This window comes from Phalacrocorax aristotelis, chromosome 2 (assembly GCF_949628215.1).
Source record: "Phalacrocorax aristotelis chromosome 2, bGulAri2.1, whole genome shotgun sequence".
NCBI classification, from domain to species: Eukaryota; Metazoa; Chordata; class Aves; order Suliformes; family Phalacrocoracidae; genus Phalacrocorax; species Phalacrocorax aristotelis.
The window spans coordinates 144,360,420-144,381,022 of record NC_134277.1 but is presented as its reverse complement, the minus strand read 5'-3'; the positions used below and the strand labels follow the sequence as shown (position 1 = coordinate 144,381,022).

Sequence of the window (20,603 nt, the reverse complement as noted above, 5' to 3'; positions counted from 1 at the left end):
AAATATCATTAATATAGCAATATACATTACTAGAATATAATTGCCCTAATTGGAGTGGTAATAAAAGTAACTTCTCTTCCCATTTACTCCAAGTACCAGTGCACTTTATGAAGAGTAAGACAAACCTCAGATAATCTATACTAGTAGCTTCTTAGTCATGTTTTCAAGCACTGAGAAATTATAAGAAATATCTATTATTAAAGACACACATACCCTAAATTACAGATGTATACTGACCTCACAAAAGATTATAAAGTATGTAGAACATGTACATGGCATGTTTTATACGTTACCTAGCACATATCACCACGGGTTGAAACATAGTTAATTCATATCCAGAGTGAGATCCCAACAGAAACTGGTAAAATTATTTTGTGCTGAAAACTTATTCATTGTAATATCGTTGATTCATACTCATTTGCTACAAGTCAACAAGAACACTGGGAAAAGGCAACCATTGCATTCTTCCCCTTCTCTTTAGAGAAAGAACATCACTGCTCACAGCCAGACATGTAATGACATTCCCATGTTATTTATTCCCACAAATAATGAGCTGCACACGTGCTCTTTTTGTGTCGGATTATTGCCTTTCCATCACTTGAACCTAAAGTTCTTAACTTTATTTGAAACCCAGATTTAGACCACCATGCTGCCACAGGAGGCTAGGGGAGGAAAAGCACAAATACAAATTTCCTATTTGTCTAAAACCTTAAAAACCCCACAATTGCTTCCCTGACTCCAAAGGTCAAATGTTTATTAACACACCAAAACAGGCAGCTGCAAACTAAGGGTATTTCCAGTCTTGATTACTTGACTGTTTAAAACCCCATCTATAAATTTATCGTAACCATGTACAGATTATTATTATAATTTATAATCTGAAATTTTACACTTCAAACGCGTATATGTACATACAGTCCTGGGCTAATGGCAGGGATCGAAAAAAAAAATCCATTTACTACAACCATGATATTTTAAAAAGATAAATTACTTGTACCCCATTAGATTACTGTTAGATTTTTACTGCTAGTACATTGAGACAAAATTTAGTTACATAGTTTTAAGATTTTCGATGTGACTTAGAAACAGAAATTACTCTGTTTTTCAATACAATGTCCACTACTAAAAGAATCCACACACTTGGAAAACCCTACATTTCTCTATAAAACATTAATTATGTCAGCTGAAATGCCGGGATGAGTGTGCATTTATGTAAAATTTATATAAGAAAATCAGTTCTATTTTCAGTGTGCGAGACACATGTGTAACATCCATGGTACCTAATGCAAAACATCAAAAGAAAAAATGTTTTCCTTCCAGCAACTGGTGGCAAGCAGGTCATATCCCTTTATGGTACTAAACATCTGTTGGGTGTGAATTAATTTCAGTGGCATCGGTTTTCTTAATGACCGATGTGACAAAATTGTGATAAAATGTGGATAGCCACCTGCTTTCAATCTGCTTAAATCCAGTCCCTTGGAAAGCTTTCCACCCCTTTCCTCACTATATCCTCATTTACACATTAAAAAAGGCAAATTAATTATTAATTACATCACAGTAAAACTTAAACTCAGATTAATATGGACAGGAATATTCATGAATGTCAGTTTTGTCACTGCAAATTTTTTTTTAAACATGCTAAACTTGCTTGCATAAAGGATGCTTAATTTTTTTTCCTGTAAAAGTAAAAACCAAAGAAGCTTTTCAACTCCTGCTGTTGAAGAACCACACAATGGCTGTTCAACTCAGCTATTAAAAGACTGCTTTCTTTCCAACAAAACAGGTTAAATACTTAAGATAAAGCTCTCCGGGCATGAGCCCCAGTCAGGTGCAACAGAGCGAGGAGGTGCTGAGAAACATGATGGTTCTGTGAAGTTTGTTCACAGCTGATGCTTTAGGGACCAACGAATAAATGTATCAGCAGTAGGCTCTCTTCTCACAAGTAATTATACTACTGACAAGTAATTATATTACTTGCCAGAAGTAATGACAAGATAATTGTAATTGTGAGAAGCACTATTAAAAGATAATTCAATAACAATTTATACTATGGTTATGATTTATGATTACTTGATACTAATAAATAAAAAAGCCATTTACTGTTGGTAAATCCACATGGCCCAGGCCATCTTAATACACTGAGGTTCCTCTTTATCTAATAAAGAGAGATTTACCTGTTTAATGAGTTTTAGGCTTCGGAGAACACAATTCACTAATTTTTGCCATTTTAACTAAGTGTAGCTTATTTTTTTTTAAAATCCAGGGCAGATTAATAGAATTTACTGAGCTCAAAATAACATAAATTAGAAATTGGTAGGGGACTGTCATGATCGGTTAGAGTGTATAACATTAGAACCAGTTCAATCATAAAACCACAGCAGGTAGTCTTCTCCTGGTATGAAAAAATCAGTGAAATGACCCTGGCTCAACATCTTTTTGTCACATCCTTTGGTGGTGTTATACACCTAATAATATTTTTCCTAACATCCAAATTTGAATAATATTTCCTTTAATTTTTAATTATATAACTCCTTGTATCTATAATTCTTTACACAACCCTAGATGATTCTGCTTCAGCCTTGATGTTTGCACTTCTCAAATATTTGTGGCTTCACAATTCCAAAACATTCATCTCACAGCCAAGGTATATTTATTTGACGCTTACGATCCACTCCCTGCCCCATAAATCATACCCAGAATCCCCAAATATTTTGTTGTCTTTCTCTGGAAAACTGGTTAGCTTCAAAGGGCTGCTTGATGGAAGACCTGTCATCAGGCCACATAGCTGACACCCTTGAGTGCTCACCTTGCTGGAGAAAGAATCAGCAGGGAGGCCTACAGAAAGAGTGCTAGATAGAAGCAGAAAAAGACGCAAGCTTTATATATTCATAGTTTTTACTTGGACATTTACTGCAGGCAGTAGAAAATATTGGCTCTGAAAAAATGCAAAGCATTGCTAAAGTATCAAAAAACATGAAGACAGCTGAATGACAAAGCTAAGATGAACAACGCGAAGCTTCAGACTGACATGCCTCGACCTTCCTCAGAATACACAAAGCAGATATCTAACATATTAGCTGATGATAAAATGGCTGGGTCTGTGGACAAGGGTAGAGCAGTGGATGATATCTACCTCAACTTTGGCAAGGCTTTTAACAGTTCCACAATATTCTTGTATCTAAGTTTGGACATTACATTCTGGATGGATGAACTACCAGATGGATAAAAAACTAGTTGAATGATTATGCTCAGAGGGTACTGATTAAGGGGAAGCAATGAATACGCACAAGGGCAGGGCTGCTATCCACAGAGTAGATGAATGAGTCAAATAGGAACCTTAGGATGTTAAATGAGGAGAAATGTAAAGTCCCGTACCTGGGCCGGAAGAACCTCAGCAATGATACAAGCTGGTTGCAGGACAGTCCTGGTGGACATGAGCCAGTGATGTATCTGGGGAGCAAAGGTGGCCAGCGGTATCTTGGACTGTATTGGCAGAAGCCTGAGTAGACTGAGGGAAGTGATTATCGCCCTTTACTCAGGACTTGCTGAGATCACATCTGGAATACTCTGTCCAGTTTTGGTCCTCACAGTACAAGAAAAATAACAACTGAGCTCACCAGAGGGCAAAATTCCAATTTGATATTAGGATTTTTTTCTTTTTTTTTTTAACCATTTGGGTGGTCAACTAGGCTGCCCAGGCAGGTTGTGTAATTTCTGTCTTCAGAGGTATTCAAGACTTGACTGAAGCCCCAGAGCAACCGGATCTGATTAGGCCTGCTGTGAGCAGGGGCCTGGAATATATGAACTCTGTAGGTCCCTTCCAACATAATTATTCCATGATTCTGTCCTACCTTAAGTTTTGTATGCTAAAAAGCAAATCAATGGTAACTATACACATATGCATAAATGTGTTTGAACCGACACTAACAGGAAACAAATACAATGAGGTGAATATACAATTCACCACTATTTACTTTAAAGAAGGCCTTATACTATAAAAATGACTTCCTGAAAACAGATTAAACACCACATATTTAAATGTGGTTGAACAGCTTGCCTGCAGGAAAGACACACAATCAAGATTATTACCTTAATTAGTAATAATGGGAGTGCTTAAAGACAAGACAAGCAAATACACTCATTGCCTTAAGTCACTGTCATACAAAATTCCATTCATAATCTGAGTTCCAATCTAACTTTCTTTTTGTCTCCTAGCTATGGTGCTCAAAAGACCCTTCAGACCTTAAATTTCCCTAAACCTTTTCACTAAATCTGAAAAATGATTCTGTGTATTCTATATGCTGGATTGTTTTTTCTTCAAAAAGACTAAATCTCTACTAACAATGCAGAATTTTCAATCAGCTGGACACCTTCAGAAACAATAATTTTTTGCAAATTTCAGTAGTCCATGGTCAAATCTGTAAAAATTCAAATGCTTTCTAGGACTTCTTTAAATATTTCATCCACGGTGTCTTTAAAGTGGCACCAATGCATTAAAAAAGAGCGAAGAATTCACCACACTTGTTCTCTTCCCACTTTTAGGCAACTCTTGAATCCTACAGCTTCTGTTACAGTTCATTTTTCTGTATTGAAGTACACTTTAACAGATACATTCTTGTCAAAGATTTTGTTGCCTACCTCTATCTTTACATTATTCTAGCAGAAAAAAGGACAATCAATAAACCAAATTTCATTTACAGCCAGTTATCTTAAGAAATTTGAGGTATTCCTTTACCCTCTTTCCTATTCAGAGAATGCCTGTGCGCACTAATTTTACACGCTTTTGTTTATTGTGTGGTTCCTCATTCATTCACAAGTTCCTGAAGAGAAGCAGTGTACGTGCATAGATTCTGAATATCTTTGAAAATAACTGAACAAGTACTTAATGCAAACAGTTCAGTGGTGTAAATTCATGTACAAACACCACAATAACATTTATTCAAATATATGTAAAAATGTCTCTTCTGTTCCTTTCAACTTAAAAAAAAGATCACTGCCATGCTATCTTGGGGCAGGTTTGGAAGACATATTTCATACATTCTGATTTGGAAATACAAACTTTCTTGGTTTTTCCACTCCAGTTTGCACTTTCTCATGGGGAATATATTTTCTCCTGTTTCTTCCTACTCTTCTGTAATAATGCTTAGGCATCTAATAGAAATATTGGTGAAAATCCTCAAATGCTATGAACCAGAATCTCTAAATCTGCAAAGAAAATAGACACTGTGGGAAAAACCATCTTAAAGCTATTTTCTATGAATTGTGTTGCTGAACATGACTGTCTTGAGAGGAGAAACAGCACAGGTTCTGTGTATCACTCTGACCTGCATAACAGCCTAGGTAATTTGCAATACTTTAGGAAAGCCTTTGGAGGATGGATAACCTCAGCTCAATTTTTCTCTTTAAATACCAGACAGAACATATCCAAAGGTGTTTGAGGAACTAGCCAGTGCCACTGCTGGGACTCTCCTTATCATACGTGAAAGGACATATTGTCTGCCAGTCTTTCATGTCTGGAAAACAGTAAATGTCATGCCCATCTTCAGAAAGAGCAAGGAAGAGAACCCAGTGAACCTACTTGATAGTCAGCCCCATTGTAGACCCTGAGAAGGTGACAGAACACATTTTCAGAGAAGTCAATTCCAGGCACTTGAAGGACAAAAAGGAGTTTGGGAACAAACAACACGTATTTACCAAAAGGCAAATCATGCCGTACCACAATCTGATTGCCTTCTATGATAAGATGACTGATTCTGTGGATAGACTACTGGATGCCGTTTGCTTTGACCTTAGCAAAGTTTGGATTGTCTTCCACAGCAGACTTGTATCCAAACTGTTGGATCCGAGTGTGAACTGAATGGCTGGACAACAAGGTAGGTAAAAAAACACACTGGACCACTAAGATCAGAGAGTAATGGTCACTGTTCCAGAGTGTAGCTGAACTCTAGTTAGAGTGACACTCCTCAAGGTTTGATGATGTTTACTGTCTTTTTTTAAAGACCTTGGCAATGATACAGAACTTACCCAAAGAAAGTTCACAGATGACACCAAACTGATGGGAGTTGTTTATACACTGAGGGGTAGGGCTGCCATTCAGAGGGACATTGACAAAATGAAGGAATGGTATAACAGAAACCTCATGAAGTTCAAAGGTAAATGCAAATTCCTGCACCTGAGATGGAAAAATCCCAAACCAAATAGAGGCTGGAGACCAGCTGCTACAGAACAGCTTTGCATAAAAGATCCCAAGGGTGCTGGTGGACAACAAATTGATCATGTGATAGCAGCATGCCCCTGTAGTGTTGAAGTCTAAGCACTTACTGGGCAGTATTAACAACAGCATAGCCACCAGATCAGAGGTGAGGTTATTTCCTTTTATTAGATGATTGTGAGTCCACAACTAGAGTACTGTCTCTAGCTTTGAGCTCAACAATAGAAGAAAAAGATTGACAAACTTGAGTGGGCAGAGGATCACCAAGAGGGTTAAACAGGTTAAAGCACAGGATTTATGAGGAGAGGGTGAGAGAGCTAAGTTTGTTCAGATGGAAAAAGAGAAAGCTAAGGATGGCAGGGTTATGAAGAAAATGAAGTCAGACTGCTCTTGGACATGTACAGCGAAGTATTGAGAGGCAATGGTTAAAAGTTGTATCAAGCAAAATTCTGAATCTACATAAGGACAAAAACTTTCCAGAGTGAGTGTAGTTAAGCACAGGACAATTACCCAGAAAGGCAGTGCAACCTCCTTCCTTGGAGAAAAAGATTTGACTGAACAATACACTGAAAAGCCTGATCTAGCTTTGACATTAGTGTTCTTTTGAGCAAAAGAATGGGGTCTCCAGAGGCATCTTCCAGCCTATATTATGTTTTAATTCTTGCAATGAAATAATTAGCAGGTATTAAGTATGAATAGCCATGTGCAGGCTCCAGACTTCATTCATTGAGATGAAGACAGCAGCATACAAAGTGTATTGTATTTCTCTCTGCCGACTGAAGAAGAAACATGAGGATAATAATAAATGTGCACATATTAGAGGGTGGGGTGGCTTCATATAGGCACATGAGACTACACAACACTGAAGACAGAACTGGACAAAAAGTAACCAGCTATTGGATTTTACATTTTCAGTACAGTGAATCGCGATGCAGTTCTATAACTTATTAAAGAGAAGACAAACACCATGTTGAACAAGAAATTCTCCCATTACTCATTAGAGGAGATAACAATAATGCAAGGGAGATATCAGTGAAGAACAAATAGGTATCTTGGGATGTAATCGACAAAAAGCTTTTTGAAATTACGTGGTAAATTGCTTTTAAATTTGTACAGTCCACATCAGTCGTGCAGCGCATGTGCACAGCGCCATGTCAGGATTAAAATTCTCGGCATCCATTCAAATATTCTGATTCTATCCATCCCACACAATGGGAAAACAGTGCTCTGCAAATTATTTATTGAAGATATTCCCATATATACTTATTTATAATGTTCACCTCCAAATGAGGCCCTGTGTCTGCGAAGTATCCAAGGAAAAGAAAGATACATTGCATTTCTTTTCTACATCTTTCATGTTTCAACAAGATAATGAAACAATGCCCTTCATTTCCCTCTATCCTTGGCAAGGGATAAAGGAGGGAGGGATGATGTGATGCCTAGATTAGCAGGATAGAAACAACTTCTGGGGTTTTGACAGAGGGAGGAGAGAGGAATACGAGTACTTTGGCTGCTCTAGAGCATTCCCTACTTCCACCCAGACTCACATGCATGTTGAATCTGTGAGATTCAGGAAAGGAAGAATGAAAGTTTCTTCAGCTCTCCCATTAGCTAGAATCTTGGAAATGCAGAGTTGATTGTATCTTGCTCTTTCACTCTCCGTAACTCTTGTTCTTATTTGTGAAAATTTCGTAATGAATCCAACAACCATTTCATTGGAATTAATGCCTTGTCACATATTAACTTTTACTGTCTTTAAAAGATGCTGTCAGCCTGACTAGATTCCTGGTTTTGAAGATACAAAATACATATTTTTTCTTATGGCAAAGTTTTCATTTTCTTTTCTCCTATCTTTTTTCTCTATCAGCCCAGAAATTTAATAATTTAAATTTACAAGCTTGTCACAGTTAGTGACTGGCCTTTTAATGCAAACTGAGGTATCAACTTTGAGAAATAAAGAATGACAAATTCAAGAGATAGTTGCTGAACGCTGTAAAATTCCAGAAAAAAAGGAAAGATTAATTGTTTAGAAGATGAAGGACCCTTCATGATGTACCATCACCATTCTTATTGAAGAAGGATGAGAATATTCAGAGGTGGATTGAATCTTAGGGATTTGAGTGAAGACAGGTAATGTGAGCAGTGGTTATGCGGCACAGGGAAAATTTTATAGTTTACTGGTTTTAGCGAAGCACACAGTGTAGTATGTGAACTCATAAGAAGATGCCAAAGCTTCAAGAGAAGTTAAAATCAAATGACAGACCACCTCAAAAACCTACTCCAAAACTGATTTCCTTCACTGTTTACATAAGATAATTCTCCTTGTACATAAGATGTTGCAGAATCACCTCGTCTAATTTACTGAATAATAGTCTTGTTGAAGTAAGACATCCTATTGTTAGAACAACATTATAATGCATTTTAAAGATGACCAAACAAGCAGTAATACACGCATTTAATTTACCTGTATAATTTTGTCTAGATGATGCAAACACCTGATCAGAGCTACTGTACTCAAAAAAAAAAACTAGCTGCAAAACAGGGAAAAACCTACCTCAGTGGTGCTACTGGAAGGTTCCAGTCCAACCATATTGGCTTGTACCAGCTGCTGAAGAAGTTGTACTTGAGCCACATTGAGAAAGAAATCCAGGTTTGTTGTCACATTCACCTCCAAAGAATGACCACACACCAAAATTTCCTGTGGAGAAATGAAGGGAAAATACTAGATAACACCTACTGGGGAAATAATTTTCAGCTTCTATATAACTGTAATATGATTCTCTGTTGTAGTCAATGCTTCAAAACCATACACATTATTAATTAGGTCTTTTTAGGAGAAAGTGGTGTCTCAGGCTTCTAAACAAGGATGCAGCTTATTCTTTGCTTGGCTTTCAACAGCATAACTATTAAGATGAATTTTGCAAGAAAAGTATCTTGTGTGTGAGGTCTTGTTTCCATCTCTTGGTAGTATCAAACAGTGGATTGTCATATTTTGGTTCTTATTTCCTGGCAATGACTACAATTCTCCTTCTCTTCCAAGAAAAGGATGTACTTTTTTTCCTTTTCCTTTTTTTTTTTTCTTTTTTAAACAAACTCTGCTTGATTTATAATGGAATCATGCATTGGAACTCACTGATAATCACCTTATTTCATTTTTCTTTGCTTGTAAACCACTGTTAATACCTTGGCAAAGCTAGCTGGACGGCCACTGTTTTATTGGTGTTATCTAGCACAAAAAAAAGCTCTTCACCACTGCTGGCAAGCAATAAGGAGATGAAAAACAGAACCAATGCAGAAGAGTTGCTTAATAAGCAGATGCACTGCCCCTTCTCATTAGAAGGCTGCTCAATGTTCAAGCTCTTCACAATATAAACTAGACCTCTCCATCAGTGACTGTCACCCAGGCAGTAGATTACAAGAAGAATGTATGCACAGAAAACACTGTAATTCTTGAACATAACCATTAGTAAAGCTCAGAGTTTTTGTGGTTTGGGTTTTTTTTTAATTATTTTTTATTAATAATGTCTACAGATCCTAGCCACCCCCTAAGCGTTCTTCTACTTTTTTACATTAAATAATTTTCTGTCTGCCCTTGAGATGACATATTTTGTGTAAAGTGAAGCTATTTCTATTTTTCTATACCCATTAGCTATTATTTTCCATCAAGGTACACCTATTGCACATTGCAATACACGCTGAATATCCTTTACACTCCTGTACCAGTTCTGCTCTTCCCAGGAGGTAGCTCTTATGAGAAATACTCCTTGTGAGCTGACAAAAACTTTCTGATATTTCCCCTACGTAAAAGGTTTTAAATTCTTGAGCTACAAACTAATGTCAAACAGGGAGCCAATACCTTTTTTGCGTAACATTCTTCACAGACTCATCATTAACAAGCTGAGCCACAGACTGGTAAAAGTGATTGTTAAATCTGGAATACCTTGAAGTACCCAAGAGTTGTGGTTTGGGAATGGATGCTTTATGGAAATTTGTGGGCTTGAAAAATCTGGCTAAAAGAACTTGGCTCAACTTTCTTCTTAGAGATAGTGTATAGATTGCATTTTCAGGCTTCTTTATGAGAAGCTTGTGAATACGTTTTGTAATGTCGTACTGTAACGCCTCTTCTCAACACCTTTCCATCATGAATCTTTTAAAAATATTGCTGGAAAACATTAAAGGATTCCCATTTGCTGAATTGCAAACAGGCTTATCTACCTCTGGACTGGATGCCTGTAATATCCAATGTTATACACAAATTCTTACTCCAGCAAAGAACGAACGTGTCAGCCAGTGATTAAGACTTTTTTTTTTTTCAGTTGGCGATCTCTGCATTTAAAAACACCTGAACACTTAAAATGGTGGAACAATAAAATATTAAGATAATCCACATATTAAAAGTTATGCTATTTCTGTTCGCATTTTGTACTAACCTCTGGATGTAAATTCTCTGCAGCATCAATTTTTGTAAAAATAATTGCAGGAGCTGCAGTTATTCGAACTGTGAAATCTGTTAAAATTGGAGTTAAAATTGCTCTCCTCTCCTGATGCCGCCTTATGCTAAAAAAAAAAAAAAAAAAAAGATTAAAGCATATTCTAAATTGTTGAGGGGCAAAAACTCATTCTTCTTTACATCCAGTGTGTAGCACTGAAGTGATTCAATACCAGTTTGGCATTTCATTGCTACCTCAATAAGCATTAAATATCATCATTATAAATCATGTTAATTCCAATCATAAAGGCAGAATTCTACCTATATTTCACAGAAAAAGTATGTTTAAAGATGTTACTCTTCAACCCATCTCCATGTAGACACGTTTGACATTGTTTCTTCTACTGTTTAATGAACTATACAAAAATCATTTGAACAAATATACAAGCTTTATTATCAGTATTTTTCAAACTTGCCTGTGGATGCCCTTCACTTTATGAATAGCTGTCCTGAAGCTGGCATAATATTTGAATTCATGCATTAAAACTCTGTGGTGAAGAAGTTCTGCACACAACGACATGACTGACACAAAAATCAAAGACATGAAAAATTAAACTAGCAAACCGCATGAAGCTCTAGGGCTGCCCAAGATGTTTAAAATGCCTTGAAAATGGAGGGATGTCAGTATTCCTTCACTGCTTCTGTCACTGGTTGCTCTTAGTTGGTACCTTTTCGTCTAAATATCAACGTTTGCTTGCCAAGAATATTTGTGCCATTAAACTTGATAATTACATTTGTTTTCCAGCTAGGTGTTTGGTGGTTTGTTTGTGGTTTTTTTTGTTTGTTTGTTTGTTATTCTTTAACCAAATACTAAGGCTAGAGGCACAATGCCGTTATAGATGGTTCACTAATAGCTTATGACAACACATTCCAAATAGCCAGAATCTTCTGGGTCAGGTCAAATAAACTAATGCCACAAAATGCCATCTGAGAGCCGCTGATGAGGGGGAAGAAAAAAAAAAAAAGTGATGAGATCAAGATGGTGTTCAGCCCCTAAAAGAGGATACAGTTCAAATTCCTGGGAGAACCCTTCCATCAAGATAGTTTTTTGATAATTCTTTTTACCTATCATTATTTATATAAATGCTAAGTGCCTGCATTTCACCTGGGAGAACTCTGAACATCAAAAAGTTATTGGTAAGTTCTCCCACACTTACGAAATAGAAAATCAACTGTGAAACAATGCAGTTAAAAGTATATAAAAAATTATGCAACTATCTATCATGATATAAAGGAAATGACTGAACTACACTGCTGTATAGAAGAAAAGAACAGATCTGTGCAGGACTCTTCAGATATATCTGTATGTCAGTATCCCTGTATCACCTTTAATCTCCAGTAATTGAGCTGCGGCAATTTGGACATCAGCGTAAATGGCACAAGTGAGCCAGACACAGGAACTATGCAATTAGACAATTAGTCCTTGCCGTCAGCTAGAGTTATCCACGCTAATGTCATTAAACAATATGGTTATATGCCTGTCTATGCAGAAATCTCTGGACTGCATGTGGAATAGGTAATTAAATCTCTTGATTAAGAACAGGTATTGATATACCTAGTCTAGTAAAGGTAATGGTTCTGAAATGGATTCTGTTGAAAAGTACAAGATCTCAAATGCTGATGGTTTGTAGGCCAAGAGTTAGGCCAAAACGAAATTAAATCGATATCATAACTTGACTGTAATTCAGTAAGATTCAAAAGATTCAAGATCCATGGATGACAATTTACTGCTTAGACTATTCTGATTTTAATGCTTCAAATTCTGCTAACAATATCCTCAACTGTCCTCAAAACATGCAGACCGCATGGTGACCTGTAAGGGAATATATCCAGTCAGATGAGGGTAGGCCTTAAAGCTTTTAAATTTATTTAGGACAACAGTATACAGAAGTTAACAGCAGATGCTGCAGAGCACAGAGCTAGTATTTACTGAGCACAAGTCTAATAAACTTCTGCTTCAAATGATGTTCACAAACACTGCTGAGCAGGTTGCATGCTACCGTAAGTAGTATGCAGTATGCTTAAGAGCAAGCCAATTAGGCAGTGAGAGAAAACTACCATCTTACATCAAAAGCTTTAACATTTTGGTCAGCTGTAGCTCTGCTGGTCTGTAATGACGGTTTCTAAAGCCAGAGTAGCCCAATTAGAGCCCCAAATCAGAAAGCAGACCCATTAGTGATTAGTGTACATCTTCAACTGAGAAAATAGTCAGATTTTGCCAGTCCTACAAATTCTTCTCTCCCTGCCATCACCTTTATTTTAGATTTAAAAGAGACAGCTTTCTACCCAATTCCTATTTCCCCTGCACAACAGGATGAGAAAGAAATGCCTTTGTTTTTGAGGAAAATGAAAGTGCTAAGTAGTAGAACAATTCTGTGAAGGAACACACAGCTATATATTAGAAAACTTCCACTTGAAGGGGCATAAAACTGCTGGTAAGTATGATTTTAATATATGAAACAGAACTATAAAAGCAAGTTATTTGTTGAACCCCAAACCCACAACTGGTTCTCTTCAATCATTGTTAAATTATTTTTCAGCTCATACATCTTCCCTAATTTTCAAATGTTATTTGAGTAGATACCCAGGACAGTGCATCTTAAAGTTTTTTTTGGTAATACAGTTGACTGCTGATTTTTTTATTTTATTTTAAAATCATCTTTATGTGGTATCCCTGTCCTGCACTACTTACTACATTCCGTGTTTCTAGTTGGTGAATTTGAAGTTCAGCCAAATCAAGTATTAGCAAAATAAATAATTGTAAGTACAAACAGAAGGCAAACAGAGCACAGTAAATAATGATGGGAGAGGATATGAGAAAGAGCACAAAAGGAACAAAGAAACAAATTCCAGTTTGAATTATTAAGTCTTCCACACTGCACCTAAGTGCACCGTTAACTTAACACAGGTGTACACCACATGAGCTTATGAAAAAACTTGATTGTGAAGAGCGTAATGATGGCTCTATGTCTGCAGCACATTCATTCCATGGTTCATTTATGCATCTGTTATATATTTGTCTTGGAAAAAAAAGGAAAAGCTAGTACTTTTAGAGATGTTAAAGCAGTTGATCATCTACACTTAAAAGTACAGCACATTTGAAGGACCATATGCTAACACAAAGCAAAAAGGCAGCAAAGCATTTGTGATAAGGCCTGGAGGTGCCTTTTACTCAGTGCTGAATTTGGGCTATATCTGCATGATAACGTGAACTCTGGTTATGGACCACAGATCCACATTGTAAAAGCACAGGACAAAAATGGTCTCTGTCCTCAAAAGTTTACAATTGAAGTATAAGAAAACACACACCCGCAGACAGGGAAGTAAAAGGGAACAACTAACAGCACCATAGGTAACAATATCCATGCAGTGGCAATTTGAAAGCTGTCTTATGAGTTTTTATATTACATTATAATAGAAACTGATTTTTCTGGAAGGATTTGGAAGAAGACATTGCAATAATTTTGTGAATGTTCACAGGAAATGCCTTTATAACATATAGGTTAGCCTAGAAGCGAGCAAGTGCTTCTTTGAAAGTTAAATGTGGCAGCCTTGGTGAATGGGATGATGAGGTCTGATGAGCAGTGAGTGTTGATGTGTCAAAGCAAATGAAAGAAGACATGTAAGAGGAAATGGATAGACACAAAAGTCTAGAAGTAACCTGAAAGCAAAGACATGTTAAATGATTAATATGACAAAAAAATGTTGTGGGAAGAGAAGAGAAAAAAAAGGTGAAGAACAGAATTTTGTAATCAAAGCAACAACATTTCATTACACCAAATCAAATCATCAGTATTTGATTACAGGCACTCAATCATGGTGAATTTACGTGAGGAGGAAGGACTGACAAAGAGATGATGTTGCACTAATCAAGGAGGTGCAATGATGTGAGACTGGATAAGCTGTGCAAATGCACAAGGATGACTACAACTTGGCCACCTTATGTGGAAAAACTAGTCAAAACTGACAGAAAATACTGGCCAGTAAGAGCTAAACATAACATAGAAGTGAAACTTGGAAATGTTTGCCTTACTCTTAATTATTATTTTTTTCTTAATAATACCTTACTGAATCTAGAGCTTGAGCCCTTATATACTTAAAAAATACACAGGTCAGGGAGAAACTCATATACATTCAATGCATGAATGACAACTGAGCTCATCTATGCTATGTAAGTTTACTATCTACAGAGAGAGATGAATCCTCACAAATAATTCTGTGACTTGAAACAGCAAAAAAACAAGTATTAGCATGGAATAGGCCACATAATTGAATAGTGTTCTCTAGTAGTGTGAGGCGTGCAAAACCAAAGATGTTATGTTGGTTAGCATGCTAACTTAGGACTCAGGAAAGACTTTTCTCTTGCAGGTTTCCCATGTAGTTGTATACATCAGCTAATCCCTGATCCACAAATGTTATTAGGATATCTAACTACTAATGACATCATCATGCCTCAGACCTCCATCTCCCAGTGGGCAAAACAGTTCACATCCTTTCAGCTCTCTGAGGTGTTGCAAAGATGCATCATGATACAGTGAAATAGCATAGCAACATTTTGAGGACAACCTAATGACCAAAATTAGACAATGAACAAAAGTACATCATCTAGCTGTACAGAACGACTATTGTTAGGTAATTATGCCTCAGTAAAGCTAATTTTAATCTTTTTAAGAATGCCACGCAACATTGTTTTGCTGTAGATTAATAAAGAAAATAACATACTCCATCTTATTGAGTAAGGCTTTGCACAGTATGAATACAAGCACGACTTCAGGTACAATAAATGCAGCAACTGAAATAAAGGACTGAATACAAATGTACTCCATTTTATTCAAAAAGATTCACAGGGAATGTCCCTGCTTCCATACACATGGACCTACTGATCACTTTTTTCTGGTCTTCCTACTTAGGACTTGGCAAGCTTCACTTCAACTTGCCAAAAAAGCATGAAAATTAAAACTATTCAAAGAAAAGTCTGCAGGAAACCTTTCTGAGGATCCTTGCAAAGCAGAAGTGGTATTTTGTTCAGTTTTGTACAACAGATCATTGGCTTCCTGACGTACTCAATGAGAGTCACAGAGAGCTGTTCCAGATGGTGGTATGCCAAGGACAAAACTGTAATGCAGTACATTGCCCCACTCAATTCATTACCACACAGAGAAGTAATGCTTTTAAGCTCAATTAATTTTATTTTTTTCAACAGAGTTTATTCAGGCTGCAGGAAGCAGAAGTTGCTGCTGGGAGCTGTATAAGGATTGTACAGGGATGGGGGCGAGGCCTCAAGAGAGGATATATTTCTTTATTTCCTTCAGGGCTGTTGTTTTTTCCATTGAGAGGAGGGAGAGGGAGGAGGAGAGCTGCAAGCTGAAAAAGCAGTTTTCAATCAAGAAAACTTCTTTTGGTTAAGTACTCCCAGCTCCCCACATGCTGTTTGGTAAAGGGAATAAATGCGGACAGGTTTCATTTGTACATAACCTTATTAGAACTGTCTGACTGTTTCCAGTATTCTTTTTATATATTACACCATTAGGGAGCTTTTTATAACATCTACAGTGAAGTATAAATATTTCATAATAGGAAGAGTTATGATCCCTGATCCTCAGTACAGCACAGCATTTGGAAGTTTTGTTCTGACAGAGGACACCTACCCTACCAGAGCGCTCCAGTTCCCCCATTCTTCTTGGGGTGACCTGTGGAGGCACAGGAGGCATCACACCAGCACTTCACAAAAGCCCCTCTTACAGAATTTTACACTAAACACCTTAAAATATTCAACACTTAGTCTCAAAGCAAGACTGCTTGGTTTCCAAATTACAATGTAAAGTTTCAAAAAAATTCAAACCCGTGAGATATTAACCACTAGAAATACTGAACTCCAGAAAAAGTGGTGGGAAAATCTGAAAGATTTACTTTCTGCATAAAGACTGTTAAAGGGTTTAAATGATAAACTCTGTCAAAACCTTTCAAATATTTGTTTGGATATCCATAGATCTTATATTTAGAGTGATTTAGTTTTCGTGCAAATTTTTAAAACAGGACCAAATTTCAACCCAGTAGACTAAATTACAATATAATCGATTTCCAAATTTTTACAAGTATTTATTAAAAAAAATACAGTAATGCTTTAAAAAATGGGAATGGAAAATGAATGCTTGGTATCTATGCTAAAGTTTTCTGTAAAGTAACTGTGTGAAATACTTGGATATAAGTTGGATTCTATACTGCACCACATCGCGCCTAAGAAATAAAAAATGAGGGAAACTGATCTCAGAAAAGAATCTTAAACCCCAGTGAACCTAATAAACCAGAACACTGGGTGTAAACGGTAAGTAAAAACAAATAGAAATATATTAAAACCAAACAAAGAAATGAGCCCTAAAATAACTCAGTAAAAATCATTCATTATGTTCCAGGTTAAACATGTCTAAGAAACTTGAAGAATTAAAAGAGAAAACAGTATCACAAATAGGTCAAAGAATAAAGCTTCTGTGGTAATTGCAGGAAATCTTAAGATGAACTTCACCCTGAAAACACTAAGCACCATGTAAAACACCACACAGCCACCCTCTTGGTGCATGCTGGAAATATCTCAGCAGATGGCAGAGTTCAATGCAGGTTCTTCCAGTTCTCAGCACACCACTTCCACAGATCATAAAATAAACCCAGATGCAACAAAACTGACTGCCAACTGAAAAGCAAAAATGTGAACATCCTGAAAAAGAGCTGTGGTAAATGTGTAAAATTTTAAGCCAACAGGACAAGAAAACACTCACACCAACTTTCTCTTTAAACAAATTCAAGCTGCAATTAAGATACTGTATTGCATACCAGAAAGGAAAAGCTAATATATTTAATTACAACTGATTGAAATGAAAACCCAAGTAGAAGATTCATTGAAAAGCGATATCAAAACAAACATACTTATTTGTCAAGTATATTCTAATATATTTTATTTTGGAAGTCTGCTGAGGAAAAGAAGAATGTCCAGGAAGTTATTTAAAAAACCAAACAAAAAAACCCCCAACCAACCAAACAAAAAAACCAACCCAAATTCAGATTATCTGTAATAGCTGCTTCCCTTATTCTTAACAGCTTTTCAGGAATCCCACCAAACTTCCTATCCAAATCTATAACCACAAAGCTCAGACCAAAGTGTGCTGGCAATATGATTTCAGTCACTAATGGGAAGGAAAAGGAAAGCCAGTTCCTTGGTGGCTGGTTTTGCTACGTTAGCTTAACTTCCAAATCAGCCAGAAGTCCTCTGGAGATTAATGTCATCTTATCTTTCAAGAAATGCCACTGGTCCTACGTTGTTTTGTGAGAAACAACTTAATGGGCAACTTGCCCAATGTCAAGGCCCAACTTAGAAGGCCATATACATTTTCTCAAGGCTAAGAATTTAAAATAAAAATTGTCTTTGGAATTATATTAGTTAAAAAAAAAAAAGAATCATTAAAAGACAGGAAAGAACCAGGTGATCTTATAAATGAAGAACAGATACTATTTACTCGGTTTAAATTTTTATCTGTACTCCTATCACTCCTTGTGGTTTTATTATTGCTTTGGTTAGATCTGTTTTTCCTGCTCTCTATTTTTCAATAATAAACTGGAATTTATTCTTGATCACATCTTTTTCCTGCACACACTCCTCCAGAGTGAGCTTATTTGCTCTCTTGGTCTTTCATCAATTCATCACTTAGAAAGCTCAGTCTGCATGCCATGCTCAAGTAGCTTCTTTTGCTGCAGCTTGCCTCACTTTTGGAAAAATCTCTGAGAGTCCTCTCATCTTCCCTTTTTTAAAAAATTAAACAGTTATAGTTCAATTTCTGTCTTTCCTTATGATTCTGCCTGTTCTTCTATATCACTTTTAGGAACTTATCCCCCAATTCAGATAGGAATCTTATCTTAGGAACCATAGAATTGTGCACACATTTCATAAAAATCAAGTTGGTTTTGCATGAATTACATACAAAGGACTTTTAAATGAAGATAAATAAATGTCTGGGAAATGAGGTATCTTCTAGCAGAAATGCATCTAAATCCACAAAATGACTTCTGAAAGCTTGCTCTTGGCCATCAGACTTTATTCCTGTCACTTTGAAAAGAGAACTCTGACTGCTACACAGTCTACAAAAATTTAGTTTTAAATTACCTGTATGAGTTTTTAAGTATAAAAATGTATATTAAAACTAAAATTAAAATTTCATATTTTCACAAATTACCATTAACCCCCCCTATTTTATATGTGAAAACATTAAAATACCACACAAGTGTACGCATGCTTTATCTTTCAACCCTGTTGAACTACAGGGCGGGGTTTTGCATGTACATATCATACATGCACAATAAGGGAGACTCAGTTGAAATATCTCATTTTCAAAATTCATCTGGTTTTAGTTACAGAAGTGCAAAAAACAGTTCAGAACCAATAGGAAATGTTCTACTTTATCCTCCTTTAACTTAGAAATGTCTAAGCTGGTTTTACTCAAGCTTTGAAAAACTACAAACAAAAGAAGTTGTTTTTTTTAAAAAAAAAAAGAAAAGAAAGAAAATACAAAACCAAAACCTCCCACTGCTTTTAGACAGAGAAACTGAAGTCTGAGCTCTGGAGCTATTTTATGGACATACAGTAAACCACTCAGGAAAGAGCTTATAATGGAACCAAAGGCACACAATAACTAGACAGTAACTACAGTGTAATAATAATAGTAATATGCATTTCAAACATATAATCCAAAACTCTGTGGAAATACGCTTGTAATGTCAAGCAAAACCAATACAGAATCATTTGATTCAGATTTACAGCAAAAGATATCAACAGTGTTTGTGCTGTGTAATTCTAGAAAAGAGTAAGTTAAAAAAACCTTCCTACCTACTGGCCATGTTCCATTCAAGTGCTGGGTTTTGAGAATTTCTTTCACTCTCTGTCAAAACCCCTCCTTTTCCATTTTCCTTCTCTGGTTTCAACTGATTCCAATGAGCAGTACCAATATTTATAGACTGAAGATCTATTTGATATTGTCTGTCTTCAACCTCTGATCCAGGGTCTCGAAGTATTCCTAGATTCAGTGCTCTCCTATAATGCCAAAAATGGGGGGGGAGGGGGAACAGACAGGACACACACAAAAAAAAAAGAATCAGCAACAAAGGTCAGACCAATCAGATATTCATTAAGGTACAACATTAAGGAAATTAAGGTAAAAATTTGCCATTCTTGACTATATCTAAGCATTATTTTAAGTCCAGATCTTCAGAAGTATCCAGCTGCCACTTTACTGTGGAATTCAGTGGGAGATACAGAAAAATATATATTCCTAAATTTTGCCAGATCCCTCAAAGTCCATACAAGATCAATCCACTGACTTCATTGCACTTTCAATTGGGTCCATATGAGCAGCCGTACAGGGAAGCAGGACTAACTCATCTGCTGAATAAAGGATGTCACACTCAAGTCCTCAAACAGAAGAGCTATGTATCAGATTTACGAACACCTTTACTGCAAGACAATTGTTCCAAAAGAACATTCCAACATGACAGAAAAACAATTCAATCTTTTTAACTTGGAATTTCAGTACAGTGCTTTGTTATTAAAATTATTCTGACAAGTGAGAAAAAAAAGCATTTTTGAGTGAACCACATTACTTGTGGATTCTGCTAAATTCTACTATGTTAGATTTTACAAAGTATCTCAATCCTGAGCTGAGCTTGGAAAACAGTCATACCTAACTTTAACAAAACATTCAAGAACTACGGGATGAGTGGAGGCTGCTAAGACCATGCAGTTTTAACAGAGACCAGTGTCAGAGGAGTCCCCTACTACTATTTCTAATGGTATCCTCCTAGATATCCTCCTACTATTAGTATCCTACTATCCTCCTACTACTATCTTCGGCCAATAAGCAC

General features: G+C 36.4%; 1 protein-coding gene across 5 annotated transcripts in view; it reads right to left on the bottom strand.

Annotated features, from left to right (window-relative positions):
* Positions 1-20,603, bottom strand: part of VPS13B (vacuolar protein sorting 13 homolog B) — a 486,846-nt gene that overhangs the window by 147,083 nt on the left and 319,160 nt on the right. For all 5 annotated transcript variants that reach the window (XM_075085497.1, XM_075085494.1, XM_075085496.1 and 2 more), the window contains exons 31-33: positions 19,573-19,776; positions 10,642-10,768; positions 8,766-8,909 (exon numbers count right to left, since the gene is read on the bottom strand). In XM_075085497.1, the coding sequence (XP_074941598.1) occupies positions 8,766-8,909; positions 10,642-10,768; positions 19,573-19,776 (475 nt within the window). The remainder of the gene's footprint in view (positions 1-8,765; positions 8,910-10,641; positions 10,769-19,572; positions 19,777-20,603) is intronic.